Consider the following 15,545-nt stretch of genomic DNA (forward strand, 5'->3'; position numbering starts at 1 on the left):
GAATGAGCAGCGCCTGACCTCTGGGGCAGCCAGCCCCACGGGCGCCCTGGCTCTGCCGACCACGACCCAGCCCCGGCGTCAGGCATTAGCAGGACCAGGGAGCCCTGGCACTTCCCACCTGCAGGGCTGACAGGAAGGAGGCCTGGGCCAGTATCCCACCCCCCTTCCCATCACCCCCAGTCTCCTTCCCCTCCACCCTTTGCATCCTGACCCCACGGCTCCCCGCAGATCTGACCTCCCCTCGCCCAGCCTGGCCTGGCGTAACCCTCTCGCCTCACTCTCCCCAGGCCGGACCCCCCGTGCCCATGGAGCTGCTGTTTGCTCTCCTGCTGCTGGGTAAGTCTCCGCGCACGTGCGGCCCTGGGCCCCTTCTCCCCTCCCCTCCCAGGGCAGGCGGTTACACCGTACGCAGACCCCGGGTGTGTGCACCCATGTGCCCGGTGGGGGCGGGATGGAGGCGGGGGGCCCTGAGGGCGGGGGCCCGGTGGGGGCCGGATGGACGCAGGATCCCTGAGGACGGGGGGCCCCGTGGGGGCGGGATGGAGGCGGGATCCCTGAGGACGGGGGGCCCCGTGGGGGCGGGATGGAGGCGGGGGGCCCTGAGGGCGGGGGGCCCGGTGGGGGCCAGATGGACGCAGGATCCCTGAGGACGGGGGGCCCCGTGGGGGCGGGATGGAGGCGGGGGGCCCTGAGGACGGGGGGCCCGGTGGGGGCCAGATGGAGGCGGGGAGCCCTGAGGGCAGGGGGGCCCCGTGGGGACGGGATGGAGGCGGGGGGCCCTGAGGACGGGGGGCCCGGTGGGGGCCAGATGGAGGCGGGGAGCCCTGAGGGCAGGGGTCCCGGTGGGGGCTGGATGGAGGTGGGGGGCCCTGAGGGCCGGGGGCCAGATGAACGTGGGGGCCCTGAGGACGGGGGGCCCGGTGGGGGCCGGATGGAGGCGGGGGCCCTGAGGCGGGGGCCCGGTGCGGGCCGGATGGAGGTGGGGTCCCTGAGACGGGGGCCCAGTGGGGGCCAGATGGAGGCAGGGGGCCCTGAGGGCCGGGGGCTGGATGAACGCGGGGGCCCTGAGGACGGGGGGCCCAGTGGGGGCTGGATGGAGGCGGGGGGCCCTGAGACGGGGGCCCAGTGGGGGCCAGATGGAGGCAGGGGGCCCTGAGGGCCGGGGGCTGGATGAACACGGGAGCCCTGAGGACGGGGGGCCCAGTGGGGGCCGGATGGAGGCGGGGGGCCCTGAGACAGGGGCCCGGTGGGGGCCGGATGGAGGCGGGGGGCCCTGAGGCGGGGGCCCGGTGGGGGCCGGATGGAGGCGGGGGGGCCTGAGGACGGGGGGCCCAGTGGGGGCCGGATGGAGGCGGGGGGCCCTGAGACAGGGGCCCGGTGGGGGCCGGATGGAGGTGGGGGGCCCGGAGGCGGGGGCCCGGTGGGGGCCGGATGACGTGGCGTGGCGGGAGCGCCCGTGTGCTCTGGGCTGTGCAGCGAGTGTGGGGGACGTCCTGGTGGGCAGAGCTCGGCCCAGCTGCGCCCGCTCCCTCTCCACGCGGCAAAGGGCCCCTGGAGCTGAGCCGTAAATCCCCAGACGTCCCGGCTCCGCTGAGCCCTGGGAGTGGAATTAGGGCAGCGCCTGACCATGCTCCCACCTCCCGGGACGGGCACAGCCAGGGCAGCCCTGAGCCCCCCCAGCCCGGCACCTGCCTCCCCCCTCAGCGGGGCTGAGACAGAGCGGGGGCTATGCAAGGGGGCGGGGCAGACACCCTGCCCCCCCCCCGCTGACTCCTCCCCCCCACTCTGCCCCGGGGGTGGGGACTGCCCATGTCATGCCCATGTGGGGCCTGCTCCGGAGTGTGTCTCTGGCCCCCCTTGGGCATGACCCCGCCTGGGCACGGCCTCACCAGGTAATCATTGGCAGGGGTTGGGCAGAGTCGGGGGCGGGCAGGGTCGGGGAGGACTCAGCCAGGGGACGAGGGGGGGCAGAGTCACGGCAGGCCAGACAAAGGCCTTTGCTCCCCCAGTCACAGGGCTGCTGCGCGGGGGCTTTCGGGGGCTTTCGGGGTCGTGGCGTTTCCCTGCCAGGTCAGCGGGTTTGGGACCCAGTGCTGGGCACGGGGCGAGGGGTGTGCGGGGGTGCACTGGGTGCAGGGGGTGCACAGGGGGAGGGTGCGTGTGGGGGGAGGTGTGCGGGGGGTGCACAGGGGGAGGGGTGTGCAGGGGGATGAAGGCGTGAGCCTGGGGGCCCCGTGCGGGGGAAGGGGTATATGTGGGGGTCGGGGCTCACCCCCTCTCAGCCGGGCCACGCCCTGTGCCTCTCTCCAGTCCAGGTGCCCGGTGCGGGGAGCCAGGACGTGCCCGGCTGCTCCGCGGGGAGTTGCCACCCGGCCACCGGGAACCTGCTGATCGGGCGGGCCCAGAACCTGAGTGCCACGTCCACCTGTGGGCTGCAGGGGCCCCAGGAATACTGCATTGTCAGCCACCTGCAGGTACCCCACTCCGAGGGGTGCTCGGGGCAGCGCCCAGCCCTCCGGGTGCTGTGCGGCCCGGCTCCTGGCCAACGCTCGTCTCTGCGTGCGGTGTGACCGGCTGCCCCCTCCCCATCGCTCTGCCTGGGCGCCTGGGGGGCCAGGCCCTCTGCCCACAGCCCCCCACTGGCTTGAGCCAGACCCTTCCCATCCAGGGCAACTAGGGGAGCTTGACCCCAGAGCCTGCGCTCTCACCGGCACCCGCCAGCCGATCCTCGGGCCTCCGGTGAGCCTGGCCAAGGGAGACAGGCAATGCAGCCCCCTGCCCCAGCCCCAAACACTCAGCCCCAGCCAGGCTGGCAGAGCCTGCGGGCGAGCCAGGGTCAGCGCGTGTGTCCGCCTGTCCCCTGGATCCGTGTGGGTGTGTCTGTCTATCTGGCCCCCTGGATCTGTGGGTGTGTCTGGCCGTCTGTCCACTTGGATCGTGTGGGTGTGCAAGTTTGTCTGGATCTGTGGTGTGTGTGTGTGTCCGTCTGTCTGGCTTTGTGTGTGTGTGTGTGAGTCTGTCTGACCCCGTGGATTCGTGTATGTGAGTCCGTCTGTCTGCCTGAACTGGTGGTTGTGTCCGTCCGTCTGTCCCCTGGATCCGTGGGTGTGCAAGTCCGTCTGCACGTGGGTGCCGTACGTGGGTCTGGATTGTGTGCCCGGGGGTGAGTCTGTCTGTCGGTCCAAGGGCAGCCCCAGTGCCCGTCTGCCCCTGCTGCGGGGCTGCGCCGTGGGGCAAGACACTGGGACACTCTGTGTGCTTTAGGACTCGGAGAAATGCTTCTCCTGCGACTCCCGGTCCCCGTCTCTGCGCAACAGCCACCGCATCCAGAACGTGGTGTACCTCGGCGGCCGGGATGGCCACACCACCTGGTGGCAGTCAGAGAATGGTGAGGGGGCCCCCAAGGCCCTGGAGAGAGACTCCCCGCGGTCGGACGGAGCCCAGACTAGCAGGGAGGGGGAAGGGATCATGGCCCCTCGCTTGGCCTGCGCTGCCCCGGACTCCAGGAATCACAGGGGACCGTCAGGAGAGCCTAGGCCGGGAGACTGCTCCTCGGGAGACCCCAATGCCAGGACCTCCAGGCTTGGGGAGAGGCCCCCGCAGCCACCCCACCTTCCTCTGCGGGGACCACAGCTTGGGATGTGCGGGCGGCAAAGGGGCTGGTGCAGGCAGGTGGTGGAGCATTGGGGGTGATGCCATCCTGTCTCCCTGGGGGGGCTGGTGCATGGGGGTGACCCTGTCCCATCCCATCTCCCCGGGGGGACTGGTGCATTGGGATGACCCCCTCCTATCCCGTCTCCCCGGGGGGGCTGGAGCATGGGGGTGAGCCCGTCCCGTCCCATCTCCCCGGGGGGGTTGGTGCATGGGGGTGACCCCGTCCCATCCCATCTCCCCGGGGGGGCTGGTGCATGGGGGTGACCCCGTCCCATCCCATCTCCCCGGGGGGGCTGGTGCATGGGGGTGAGCCCGTCCCGTCTCCGCAGGCGTGGAGCACGTCAGCATCCGCCTGGACCTGGAGGCCGAATTCCACTTCACCCACCTCATCATGAAATTTAAGGTAACTGGGCCCTGGGCTGGGGAGGTGGGAGGGGAGCTCAGGGGGAGTCCGGGGGGCTACTCCCTTGGGATGGGGGTTGGGACAGCAGGGCCAATCCTGCCCAAGGGCAGCTGTCCCAGGCCTGGCTCTGCAGGGTCACCCAGCTCCCCTCCCCGACACCCAGCCTGGGGCCATGTTGGGGGCACCCAGCTCCCCTCCCCCGACACCCCGCCCGTGCCATGCTGGGGGCACCCAGCTCCCCTCCCCAACACCCCGCCCGGGGCCATGCTGGGGGCGCACCCAGCTCCCCTCCCCCGACACCCCGCCCGGGGCCATGCTGGGGGCGCACCCAGCTCCCCTCCCCCGACACCCTGCCTGGGGCCATGCTGGGGGCGCACCCAGCTCCCCTCCCCCGACACCCCGCCTGGGGCCATGTTGGGGGCACCCAGCTCCCCTCCCCCGACACCCCGCCCGTGCCATGCTGGGGGCACCCAGCTCCCCTCCCCCGACACCCCGCCCAGGGCCATGCTGGGGGCACCCAGCTCCCCTCCCCGACACCCCGCCCGGGGCCCTGCTGGGGCACCCAGCTCCCCTCCCCCGACACCCTGCCCGGGGCCATGCTGGGGGCACCCAGCTCCCCTCCCCGACATCCTGCCCGGGGCCATGCTGGGGCACCCAGCTCCCCTTCCCCGACACCCCGCCCGGGGCCATGCTGGGGCACCCAGCTCCCCCATGTCTCTCCCCCCAGACCTTCCGCCCGGCGGCCATGCTGATCGAGCGCTCGGCGGATTTCGGCCGCACCTGGAAGGTTTATCGCTACTTCGCCTACAACTGCTCCCAGCTGTTCCCAGGTGTGGCCGTGCAGGCGTCGGGCCGCGTGGGCGAGGTGCTGTGCGAGCAGCGCTACTCCGAGATCGAGCCCTCCAGCCACGGCGAGGTGGGGAGCTGCGGTCTCACGCTGCCCCTCGCCTGTCGCCCTGGAGCGTGAGGGGGGCTCGGGGCGGGGGGGCTCTGGGGTCTCACGCCACCCCTCGCCTGTCGCCCTGGGGGACGGGATGGGGGGTCTCTGGGGGTCTCACGCTGCCCCTCGCCTGTCGCCCTGGGGAACGGGACGGGATGGGGGGGTCTCTGGGGGTCTCACGCTGCCCCTCGCCTGTCGCCCTGGGGAACGGGACGGGATGGGGGGTCTCTGGGGGGTCTCACGCTGCCCCTCGCCTGTCACCCTGGGGCGTGAGGGGGGCTCGGGGCGGGGGGGCTCTGGGGTCTCAAGCCACCCCTCGCCTGTCACCCTGGGGAACGGGATGGGATGGGGGGTCTCTGGCGGTCTCACGCTGCCCCTCGCCTGTCGCCCTGGGGAACGGGACGGGATGGGGGGTCTCTGGGGGTCTCACGCTGCCCCTCGCCTGTCGCCCTGGGGAACGGGACGGGATGGGGGGTCTCTGGGGGTCTCACGCCGCCCCTCGCTTGTCACCCGGCGGCGTGGGGGGGAGCTGGGGGCAGGCTGGAGCAGGGGGGGCTCTGGGGTCTCACTCTGCCTGTGACAGTGCTGCCCATGGGCGCCAGCTGACGTCACTCAATCAGGGTGAACTGCAAACAGAACGGGGCAGACAAACCCCAAACGATGGTGGATATTCCAATACTGAGATTTACCAACTAGCCCCAAACAGCCTCTGTGTTACCTCCCTGGTTACTCAGATGTCCAAACAACGCAGTTCCCTTAAAGTGCCCAGCCTCAGGCCTCTGTCCAGACCCACCTGTCAGATATGATGATGATTACTGAAAATCTTCTCTCATCATATAAAAGAAAAGGTTCTTCCAACCCCAAAGGATCAGCCACACACCCAGGTCCAACGATAACTTAGATCTTACCCACAACACACTATAGTCAAATTCTTATTAACTAAACTAAAATTGATTAAAAAAGAAAAGAGAGAGAGAGTTGGTTGGAAGATCAATTTACAGACAGACTTGGGTTCAATTTATTGAGGTTTATGGTCCAATATCCATATTCAGGGTGGCTCCAGTCAGTGACTGGGGATCTCAATCCTTGTGGCTTAAGGTTTCCCCCTCTTGAAACCCAAAGCAGATCTGAGATGCAGAAGGATCTTGTCCCAGGGTTCTTATACATTTCCAGCAGCCTTTTGGCCTGAGAAAACAATAGGCTTAATTCTCCTTCCAAACATCCTGGCACTTAGCACAGGGTAATTTTCCCATTAAACAGTTCAGATCCAGGTTACCACAACCTTCAAAGAGACAATAATACTATTTCCCTCAAGTGTCTTCCTAAATGTTAATATTCCTTTTTTGATCTTTGAATTAAAACCATCCCAATAGACAAGACTTGTTTGCTTACATCACAAGCCCTGAGCAAACATCTCCCCCTCTATCTCCTAACAATGCCAGCTGCATTTCAAAGCTCTATTCATTTACCTATCTTCCTAGCCAGTCTCTACAGTTCACCCCTGGGTCAGGTCAGTCTGGGAGGTAATTAACTCTTTCTGGCCCTGTCACCTTTCAATGAGATATTATATCACACTCAGAACGTCACACTGCCCCTCACCTTTTGCCCAGGTGATTTTCAAGGTCCTGGACCCGTCCATCCTGGTGGAGGATCCATACAGCCCAGCCATCCAGGGTAGGGGCGTGAGGCGGAGGGCTCGGCCGGGAGAACGGGCTGGGATCCCTGCCCTAGAGCTTGCAGCCCTGGGGCACGGGGTCCAGAGCCGCAGGTGGCGCCATGGGGCACGGCGTCCAGAGCTGTGGGCAGTGCCGTGGGGCGCCAGGTCCAGAGCTGCGGGCGGCGCTGTGGGGCACCGGGTTCAGAGCCACAGGTGGTGCAGGGAGATGCCCAGGGCAGGGGAGGCACAGGCAGGCCAGGGGGTCGCAGGGGCCCCAGGAGTGTTGGAGACGGGGGGATGCAGGAGTGGTCCCTGGGCACTGTACACGGGCCAAGGAGAGTGGGAGGCATCAGGGCTAGGCGGTGCAGGGGCTGGGGGAGACTGGGGGCAGCAGGGGCTGGGAGGTTGGGGGGCTGGGGTGGGGCCAGTGCTAAGCTCCCCCTGCCCCCAGATCTGCTGCGCGTCACCAACCTGCGGGTGAACCTGACCCGGCTGCACACGCTGGGCGACAACCTGCTGGACTCGCGGCGGGAGATCCAGGAGAAGTATTACTACGCCCTCTACGAGCTGGTGCTGCGCGGGAGCTGCTTCTGCTACGGCCACGCCTCCGAGTGCGCGCCCGCCCCCGGCGTGCCAGCGGGCGTGGAGGGCATGGTAAGGGGGCATGGATCCACCCCACGGGGAGGGCAGTGGGGTGGGGAGGGGGCAGCAAGGGGGTAGAGCCCCACCCCAAGACCTGCCACAAGGCAGCCAGGCCCAGCCCTGGGTGGCTGCTGTGCCCGTGATGCCTGGGGCAGCAGGCGGGTGGCAGGGGGTGTGGGGCGGCCCCAGGGATCCCTGTGCCCCAACCGTTCCTCCTGCCCCAGTGCAGATGAGACCCATTCAGGCCTGGCGGGAGGCCTGCTGTCTGCGGCAGGGCCTGCTCATGGCAGCTAAGGGCACTGGGCCCCCAGCATGAGGGGCTGGGGCCAGCCTGGGCCGTGGCACCGTCTCACGTGCGCCAGGGACACCGCTGACCTGGGCCCCATCGCCGCCTCTCCCAGATTCACGGCCGCTGCATCTGCAAGCACCACACCGCTGGCCTGAACTGCGAGCGGTGCCAGGACTTCTACCAGGACCTGCCCTGGCACCCGGCCGGGGGCAGCGACCCACACGCCTGCCGAGGTGAGAGAGCAGGCTCCCCCCCACTGCTTCCGGGCCCCCCCGCCTGCTTCCTTGCCCCCCGCTTCCCTACAGCTGTGCCCCCCCACTGCTTCCCCGTGGCTCTGCCCCCCCCCCCGCTTCCCTGTCCCCCGCTTCCCCACGGCTCTGCCCCCTACTGCTTCCCTGCCCCCCGCTTCCCCACAGCTGTGCCCCCCCCGCTTCCCCACAGCTCTGCCCCCCCCGCTTCCCCGCAGCTCTGCCCCCTACTGCTTCCCTGTCTCCCGCTTCGCCGCGGCTGTGACCCCCCACTGCTTCCCTGCGGCTGTGCCCCACCCTCGCTTCCCCGTGGCTCTGCCCCCCCCACTTCCCTGCCCCCTGCTTCCTCATGGCTGTTCCCCCCCCGCTTCCCCGCAGCTCTGCCCCCCCCACTTCCCTGCCCCCTGCTTCCTCATGGCTGTTCCCCCCCCGCTTCCCCACGGCTCTGCCCCCCCCACTTCCCTGCCCCCTGCTTCCTCATGGCTGTGCTCCCCCGCTTCACCGTGGCTCTGCCCCCCCACTGCTTCCCTGCCCCCTGCTTCCTCATGGCTGTGCTCCCCCGCTTCCCCGTGGCTCTGCCCCCCCCGCTTCCCTGCCCCCTGCTTCCTCATGGCTGTTCCCCCCCCCGCTTCCCTACGGCTCTGCCCCCCCCACTTCCCTGCCCCCAGCTTCCTCGTGGCTATGCCCCCCCCGCTTCCCTGCCCCCCGCCTGTTTCCCCGCGGCTGTGACCCCCCTTGCTTCCCCGCGGCTCTGCCTCCCCCCCCCACTTCCCCGCGGCTCTGCCCCCCACTTCTTCCCTGCCCCCCGCTTCGCCGTGGCTCTGCCCCCCCACTGCTTCCCTGCCCCCCGCCTGTTTCCCCACGGCTGTGACCCCCCTTGCTTCCCCGCGGCTCTGCTCCTGCCTGCTTTTGCCCCTAGTGCAGCGAGTGCACTGGGGGGCAGTGCCCAGGGGGTGAATGTGCCCAGGGGCAGGGACACGGGGTGAGCTGGGGGCAGTGCCCAGGGGGTGAATGTGCCCAGGGGCAGGGACACGGGGTGAGTTGGGGGCAGGGCCCAGGGGGTGATGTGCCCAGGGGCAGGGACACAGGGGGAGTTGGGGGCAGGGCCCAGGGGCAGGGACATGGGGTGAGCTGGGGGCAGTGCCCAGGGGGTGATGTGCCCAGGGGCAGGGACACGGGGTGAGCTGGGGGCAGTGCCCAGGGGGTGATGTGCCCAGGGGCAGGGACACGGGGTGAGTTGGGGGCAGGGCCCAGTGGCAGGGACATGGGGTGAGCTGGGGGCAGTGCCCAGGGGGTGATGTGCCCGGGCCATTGTTAATTGACCCATCTGTTGGCAGGGTGTAACTGTAACCAGCACTCGCGCCGTTGCCACTTCGACATGGCCGTGTACCTGGCCACGGGCAACACCAGCGGGGGCGTCTGTGACGACTGTCAGCACAACACCATGGGCCGCAGCTGCCAGCTCTGCAAACCCTTCTACTACCACAACCCGCAGGCCGACATCCGGGCCAGCACCGCCTGTGTCCGTGAGTGCCCAGCGCCCCAGCGGACGGGCCCGGGCAGCCTCCAGCGGGGGGGGGGAGGTCGCCCCAGGGGTTCTCGGGGCTTTGCGCCCCTTCCTCTGAAGCCAGATCTGGCGCCAGTCGGGTGCCCACAGCACAGAAGGGACGTCCTCTCTCTCAGGGTCACCGGCCCATGCCCGGCCCTTGGTCTCTAGGGGCTCGCCAGGCCCCCACTAGTCATGTGCTGTCCCCGGGTCTGCTTCCAGCCCAGACGGGCCCCCTGACGCATGCCTGTGCCCCCCCGGGCACGTGGGCAGGCCAGGGCACTGCACGGCTCCTGGGCTCCCCAGGGCCCAGAGGTCGGAGCGGGCTGGGTCACCCCTGTGCGTAGTGAGACTGAGGCTGGCCGCTGCCCGCCTCTGAGACCGAGCTGCAGCCCTTGCCACCCCCGGGAGCTCTGCCCAGCCAGGCCCCTGCTCGGAGCGTCTCCCTGTGCCACGCAGCTGGTGCCGGGCTCCAGTCCTGGCTCTGCAGAGAGCAGCGAAGGGACAGCCAGAGCCCAGCCTGACCAGCCCATCTCAGCCTCCTTCTGCGGCTGTCCCATGTCTCAGTGCCAGGGGCTGCCCTGGGTCGCAGAGCCCTGTTCTCCGCGCTCGCCTGGCACCGCCCCCTCATTCTCCGTCTGCAGCCTCACGGGTGAAGTGTGGGGTCCTTGGGGTTCCCATTGTCGGTTGGGTCCCCCTAGCCCTCGCTACCCTGTGCGGCTCCCCAGACAGCTGCGTGGCCCACACCTCATGTGGCGCTCAGGGCGGCAGGACGATGCCTGGGGAAACTGAGGCACATATCGCCCATGTTGGTCATGGCCCCAGGATGCGGCCAGGGAGCGCATGAGCCCTTTGGCTACAGTGCTGCACGAGGGGCTCACTCCAAGCCGCAACCCCTCTGCGGGCAGCCCCCACGCTGCACTCCCTGGCCTGGATGTGCGCCCGGGGGTTTGGCTGTGCTGAGACACTTGGCTGCCCTCCCCATCCCACCGACTGTAGCTCCCCTGTCCCTGCCCCGCCCTGCCCGGCATGGCCACCTGCTTCGGTCACTGGCGTCCGGACTGGGCACAGAGCTGGCTCCTGGCATGCGACTCCTGCTCTCTTCCCCTCTGCTGGCAGCCTGTGACTGTGACCCGGTGGGCTCCCTGGATGGCGGGGTGTGTGACAGCCACACGGACGTGGCGCTGGGCATGATCGCCGGGCAGTGCCGCTGCAAGGAACACGTCCAGGGCGTGCGCTGCGACAGCTGCAAGGAGGCCTTCTACGGGCTGAGCCACACCGACCCGCAGGGCTGCCAGCGTGAGTGTGGACACGGCCTTGGCACCGCTCTGAGTGAAGCCAGGCAGGACTCGGGGCAGCGTCTCCCCTTAGGGCCACACTCACCAGGGCCAGGAGCCTGCCTGGCTTCGGCACTTCCTGGGTCCGACCTCGGAGCGTTCAGCCCCCGGTCACCCCGTTCGCTCCCGGCAGCAAGTCTCCGTGGGCGGGACCCCTCAGATGCCCCCAAAGGGCCCTGCCCCCCACTCTGCCGCCAGCGTGTGACACAGGCACAGGGAGAAGACAGCTGCAGCAAAGTCCAGCTTGGGGGACCCAGGGCCTGCTTCCCCCTGGACTCCCCACGAGTCCCAGACAGGAGACCGGGGCGCTGGAGCAATGTGTACGGCGGGGACGAGGGGCAGGGGGACGACTGAGCCATGGAACCAAACTACCAACCCTGGGTATGATGGAAACCCCGTCACGCCAGCGGATGCTGCAGCCCTCCCACCCCCCAGTTCCAGCTCCTATGCAGGGGTCGTGGCTCCTCGGGGCAGCCGCTGGTGGGCAGGGCCCTATGTGCTGCGTGGGACCACCCCTCGGGCACCGGGCGGGATCCGGCTCGGCATCCCCAGAGCCGGGTGTGCCAGGCCTCGCACGAGGGTGGGGTTGGGATATTCGTGGGGGCTGTGGGTCAGCTGCTGTGTCTGTGCCCAGCTTGCAGGTGTGATCCTCGGGGCATCATCGCAGGCAGCCCCCCCTGTGACCACATCAGTGGAGACTGCTACTGCAAGCGCTTTGTCAGCGGCCGGTACTGCAGCCAGTGCCTGGTGAGTGCCCCATGCCCTGCCCCTCCCCGGCCCCCGGCGTGACCCATGCGGTGTCTGATCCGGCTCTCCCCACAGCCCGAGTTCTGGGGCCTGAGCAATGACATAGCCGGCTGCCGGCCCTGTGCCTGCGACTTCGGGGGCACCTACAGCAACAGGTAGGCAGGTGCCACGCTGGGCACGGGAACGGTACCATGGCCGGGGGGAGGGGGAGGGGGAAGTACCATGGCCGGGGGGGGTAAAGGGGGTGGTGCAATGGCTGGGGGGGGGGAGGGGGCAGTACCAGAGCTGGGGAGGAAGGGGGTGGTACCATGGCTGGGGGGGGAAGGGGGCAGTACCATGGCTGCGGGGAGCGGGCACAGTGGGCGGTACCACGGCTGGGGTGGGGGAAGGGGGCGGTTCCACGTCTGGGGTGTGTGTGGAAGGGGCAGTACTATGGCTGGGGGGGGAAGGGAGCGGTACCACAGCTGGGGGGGAAGGGGGCGGTACCATGGCCGGAGGGGGGAAAGGAGATGGTACCACGGCCGGGGGGGGCCACTGGCAGTGCCATGACTGGGGGGAGGGGCATGAGGCAGGGGTGCCAGGTGTCAGGCACTCCCAGGCCCCGGGCTCTCTCAGCCCCGTACAGCCCCTGGGAGGACCCCCTTCAGCGCGACCCCCCTTGTCGGGGCTTAAGCCATAGGCCCCTCCGCCTCCTGGAACCGCACCTCTGAGCCTCCAGCAGCCTGGCTTTGCCCTGGACCCCCGATCTCTAGCTGCAGCGACCCCCAGCCGGCGGGTGATAGACGGGCGAGTCGGCGTGGCCGCAGCGTAGAACTGCCGGATGGCTTGCAAAAGCTGGCCTCTCCCCCCCGCCCCCACGGCCCCTGCCCTGGACAGACACACGGTCAGGGTACAGCAGGCTTCCTTAGCCCAGGACGGACAGGGCTTGTGCCGCCCCCAGGTGCTCCATGGAGGACGGGCAGTGCCCCTGCCGGCCCCACCTCATCGGGCGCCAATGTGACCAGGTGCAACCCGGCTACTTCTGTGCACCCCTGGACTACTACAGCTACGAGGCGGAGCATGCCACAGGCCACGCGCCCACCCACCCCAAGCTGCCGGTGAGTGCGGGCACCAGACGCTGGGCTACTGCAGGTCCCGGGGCTGAGCTGGGGGCAGCACACAGGATCCCGGGGCCAGGGAGGGGAGGGAGGCTGCTCATGGGTCCTGGGACCAAGGGGGGCCAGGGCGCAGGGTCCCAGGGACGAGGGGGGCAGCACATGGGAGTCCGGGGGGGGCAGCGTGCAGGGTCCCGGGGCCAGGGGGGGCAGTACGTCGGAGCCCAGGGGGGGCAGCGTGCAGGGTCCCAGGGCTGAGGGGAGCACCACGTGGGAGCGCAGGGGGGGCAGCGTGCAGGGTCCCGGGGCCAAGGGGGCACCACGTGGGGGCCCGGGAGGGGCAGCATGCAGGGTCCCGGGGCCAAGTGGGGCACCACGTGGGAACCCAGAGGGGGCAGCGTGCAGGGTCCCGGGGCCAAGGGGGCACCACGTGGGGGCCCGGGAGGGGCAGTGTGCAGGGGCCCGGGGCCACAGGGCTCAGGACCCCTTCGAGTGCAGTTCCGTGGCTCTGGGGCACAGTCTCTGGTGCCAGGCTGGGGTCTGGGCTGGGGGTTGTGCCCCTCACTGAGCAACAGGACCCAGCACCAGCTACACTGCGCAGCCGGGCGTCAGCGTCCCTCTGGCCAGCCAGAGCCTGCCGCAGTCAGGGGGTCTCCTCGGGCTAATCCCAGTCCCCCTCGGTAACTTCCTGCCCCCTCATCAGTTCCCCCGGCGACTCCCCATCCCCCAGGGGTCCCCCGGCGGTTTGCCAGTCTGACCCTGGCCCGTTGTAGGGAGCGCTGCGCCCCGAGGCCCCCCCGGACTGTCTGGAGCATTCCAGCGGGCTCCCCAACGGGCGGAAGGGGCGTCTGCGGCGCCAGCGCAGCGCCGTGCGGCTCCTGCAGCATCAAGCCCTGCCCCGGCGCAGCCGGCAGCCCCAGCACAAGGTGAGGAGCGGGGGAAGGGGGGTCTGAAGGAGCAAGCGGGGGATGGGGTAGAGGATTGGGGGCAGGAATGGGGGGGTGTCACAGTCCCAGCGATTGGGGCTGCCCCTGTCTTCTCAAAAACTCCCCGGATCCGGGGCCCGAGGCCAGGCGGCCAGGAGCCCCACCACCAGGCGTAGCCTGCCCAGAGAGCACCCAGGCCTTTCCCCTCCCCAGCACTGCAGCACCTAGGGGAAACTGAGGCAAGTATGGAAAGAATTCCCACGGAGGCAGAGCCTGGCAGAGACCTGGCCACCGCGCAGGGACAGCTCCCTCCCAGTGGACAGCACTGACCACAGTGCCCACCTCTTGGGGAGGGGGGCTAGTGAAACGAGGGGACAGCCCCGTGAAGCCGTGCTGTAGCTGCACACAGTAGTGTCTGCAGTGGAGACGTAGCCGTAATCCTCCGAGCACTGGGCAGCAATGCCGGGTCTAAGGGGAAACTGAGGCACACATAGGATTAATACAAAATACTACCAAAAATTCCCATTTTGTCACACATGGGAGGATAGCAGGAGTGGGGGTAGGGATGGGCTGAGGGTAGTGGGGGGAAAGGATGGGGCAAGGTGGAGGGGTGGGGACAGGGATGGGCTGAGGGTAGTGGGGGGAAAGGATGGGGCAAGGTGGAGGGGTGGGGACAGGGATGGGCTGAGGGTAGTGGGGGGCAGGGATTGGGCGAGGTGGGGGCAAGGGGCAGTGGTGGAGGGGTGGGGACAGGGATGGGCTGAGGGTAGTGGGGGGCAGGGATTGGGCGAGGTGGGGGCAAGGGGCAGTGGTGGAGGGGTGGGGACAGGGATGGGCTGAGGGTAGTGGGGGGAAAGGATGGGGCAAGGTGGAGGGGTGGGGACAGGGATGGGCTGAGGGTAGTGGGGGGCAGGGATTGGGCGAGGTGGGGGCAAGGGGCAGTGGTGGAGGGGTGGGGACAGGGATGGGCTGAGGGTAGTGGGGGGCAGGGATTGGGCGAGGTGGGGGCAAGGGGCAGTGGTGGAGGGGTGGGGACAGGGATGGGCTGAGGGTAGTGGGGGGAAAGGATGGGGCAAGGTGGAGGGGTGGGGACAGGGATGGGCTGAGGGTAGTGGGGGGCAGGGATTGGGCGAGGTGGGGGCAAGGGGCAGTGGTGGAGGGGTGGGGACAGGGATGGGCTGAGGGTAGTAGGGGGCAGGGATTGGGCGAGGTGGGGGCAAGGGGCAGTGGTGGAGGGGTGGGGACAGGGATGGGCTGAGGGTAGTGGGGGGAAAGGATGAGGCAAGGTGGAGGGGTGGGGACAGGGATGGGCTGAGGGTAGTGGGGGGCAGGGATTGGGCGAGGTGGGGGCAAGGGGCAGTGGTGGAGGGGTGGGGACAGGGATGGGCTGAGGGTAGTGAGGGGCAGGGATTGGGCGAGGTGGGGGCAAGGGGCAGTGGTGGAGGGGTGGGGACAGGGATGGGCTGAGGGTAGTGGGGGGAAAGGATGGGGCAAGGTGGAGGGATGGGGACAGGGATGGGCTGAGGGTAGTGGGGGGAAAGGATGGGGCAAGGTGGAGGGGTGGGGACAGGGATGAGCTGAGGGTAGTGGGGGGCAGGGATTGGGCGAGGTGGGGGCAAGGGGCAGTGGTGGAGGGGTGGGGACAGGGATGGGCTGAGGGTAGTGGGGGGAAAGGATGGGGCAAGGTGGAGGGATGGGGACAGGGATGGGCTGAGGGTAGTGGGGGGAAAGGATGTGGCAAGGTGGAGGGGTGGGGACAGGGATGGGCTGAGTGTAGTGGGGGGCAGGGATTGAGCGAGGTGGGGGCAAGGGGCAGTGGTGGAGGGGTGGGGACAGGGATGGGCTGAGGGTAGTGGGGGGCAGGGATTGGGCGAGGTGGGGGCAAGGGGCAGTGGTGGAGGGGTGGGGACAGGGATGGGCTGAGGGTAGTGGGGGGAAAGGATGGGGCAAGGTGGAGGGGTGGGGACAGGGATGAGCTGAGGGTAGTGGGGGGCAGGGATTGGGCGAGGTGGGGGCAAGGGGCAGTGGTGGAGGGGCAGGTCACTGACCCAGGTTTCTGCCC

General features: G+C 69.0%; 1 protein-coding gene across 2 annotated transcripts in view; it reads left to right on the top strand.

Moving 5' to 3' along the window:
- Positions 1 to 15,545, top strand: part of LOC128840021 (laminin subunit beta-2-like) — a 43,500-nt gene that overhangs the window by 2,716 nt on the left and 25,239 nt on the right. For both annotated transcript variants that reach the window (XM_054033454.1, XM_054033453.1), the window contains exons 2-15: positions 288 to 336; positions 2,311 to 2,474; positions 3,265 to 3,388; positions 3,984 to 4,057; positions 4,785 to 4,973; positions 6,608 to 6,671; positions 7,106 to 7,308; positions 7,698 to 7,818; positions 9,171 to 9,359; positions 10,499 to 10,678; positions 11,351 to 11,463; positions 11,539 to 11,618; positions 12,404 to 12,560; positions 13,331 to 13,483. In XM_054033454.1, coding sequence (XP_053889429.1) covers positions 306 to 336; positions 2,311 to 2,474; positions 3,265 to 3,388; positions 3,984 to 4,057; positions 4,785 to 4,973; positions 6,608 to 6,671; positions 7,106 to 7,308; positions 7,698 to 7,818; positions 9,171 to 9,359; positions 10,499 to 10,678; positions 11,351 to 11,463; positions 11,539 to 11,618; positions 12,404 to 12,560; positions 13,331 to 13,483 — 1,842 coding nt within the window. In that variant the 5' untranslated portion in view covers positions 288 to 305. The remainder of the gene's footprint in view (positions 1 to 287; positions 337 to 2,310; positions 2,475 to 3,264; positions 3,389 to 3,983; positions 4,058 to 4,784; positions 4,974 to 6,607; positions 6,672 to 7,105; positions 7,309 to 7,697; positions 7,819 to 9,170; positions 9,360 to 10,498; positions 10,679 to 11,350; positions 11,464 to 11,538; positions 11,619 to 12,403; positions 12,561 to 13,330; positions 13,484 to 15,545) is intronic.

Source organism: Malaclemys terrapin, chromosome 7 (genome assembly GCF_027887155.1).
Source record: "Malaclemys terrapin pileata isolate rMalTer1 chromosome 7, rMalTer1.hap1, whole genome shotgun sequence".
Classification (NCBI taxonomy): domain Eukaryota; kingdom Metazoa; phylum Chordata; order Testudines; family Emydidae; genus Malaclemys; species Malaclemys terrapin.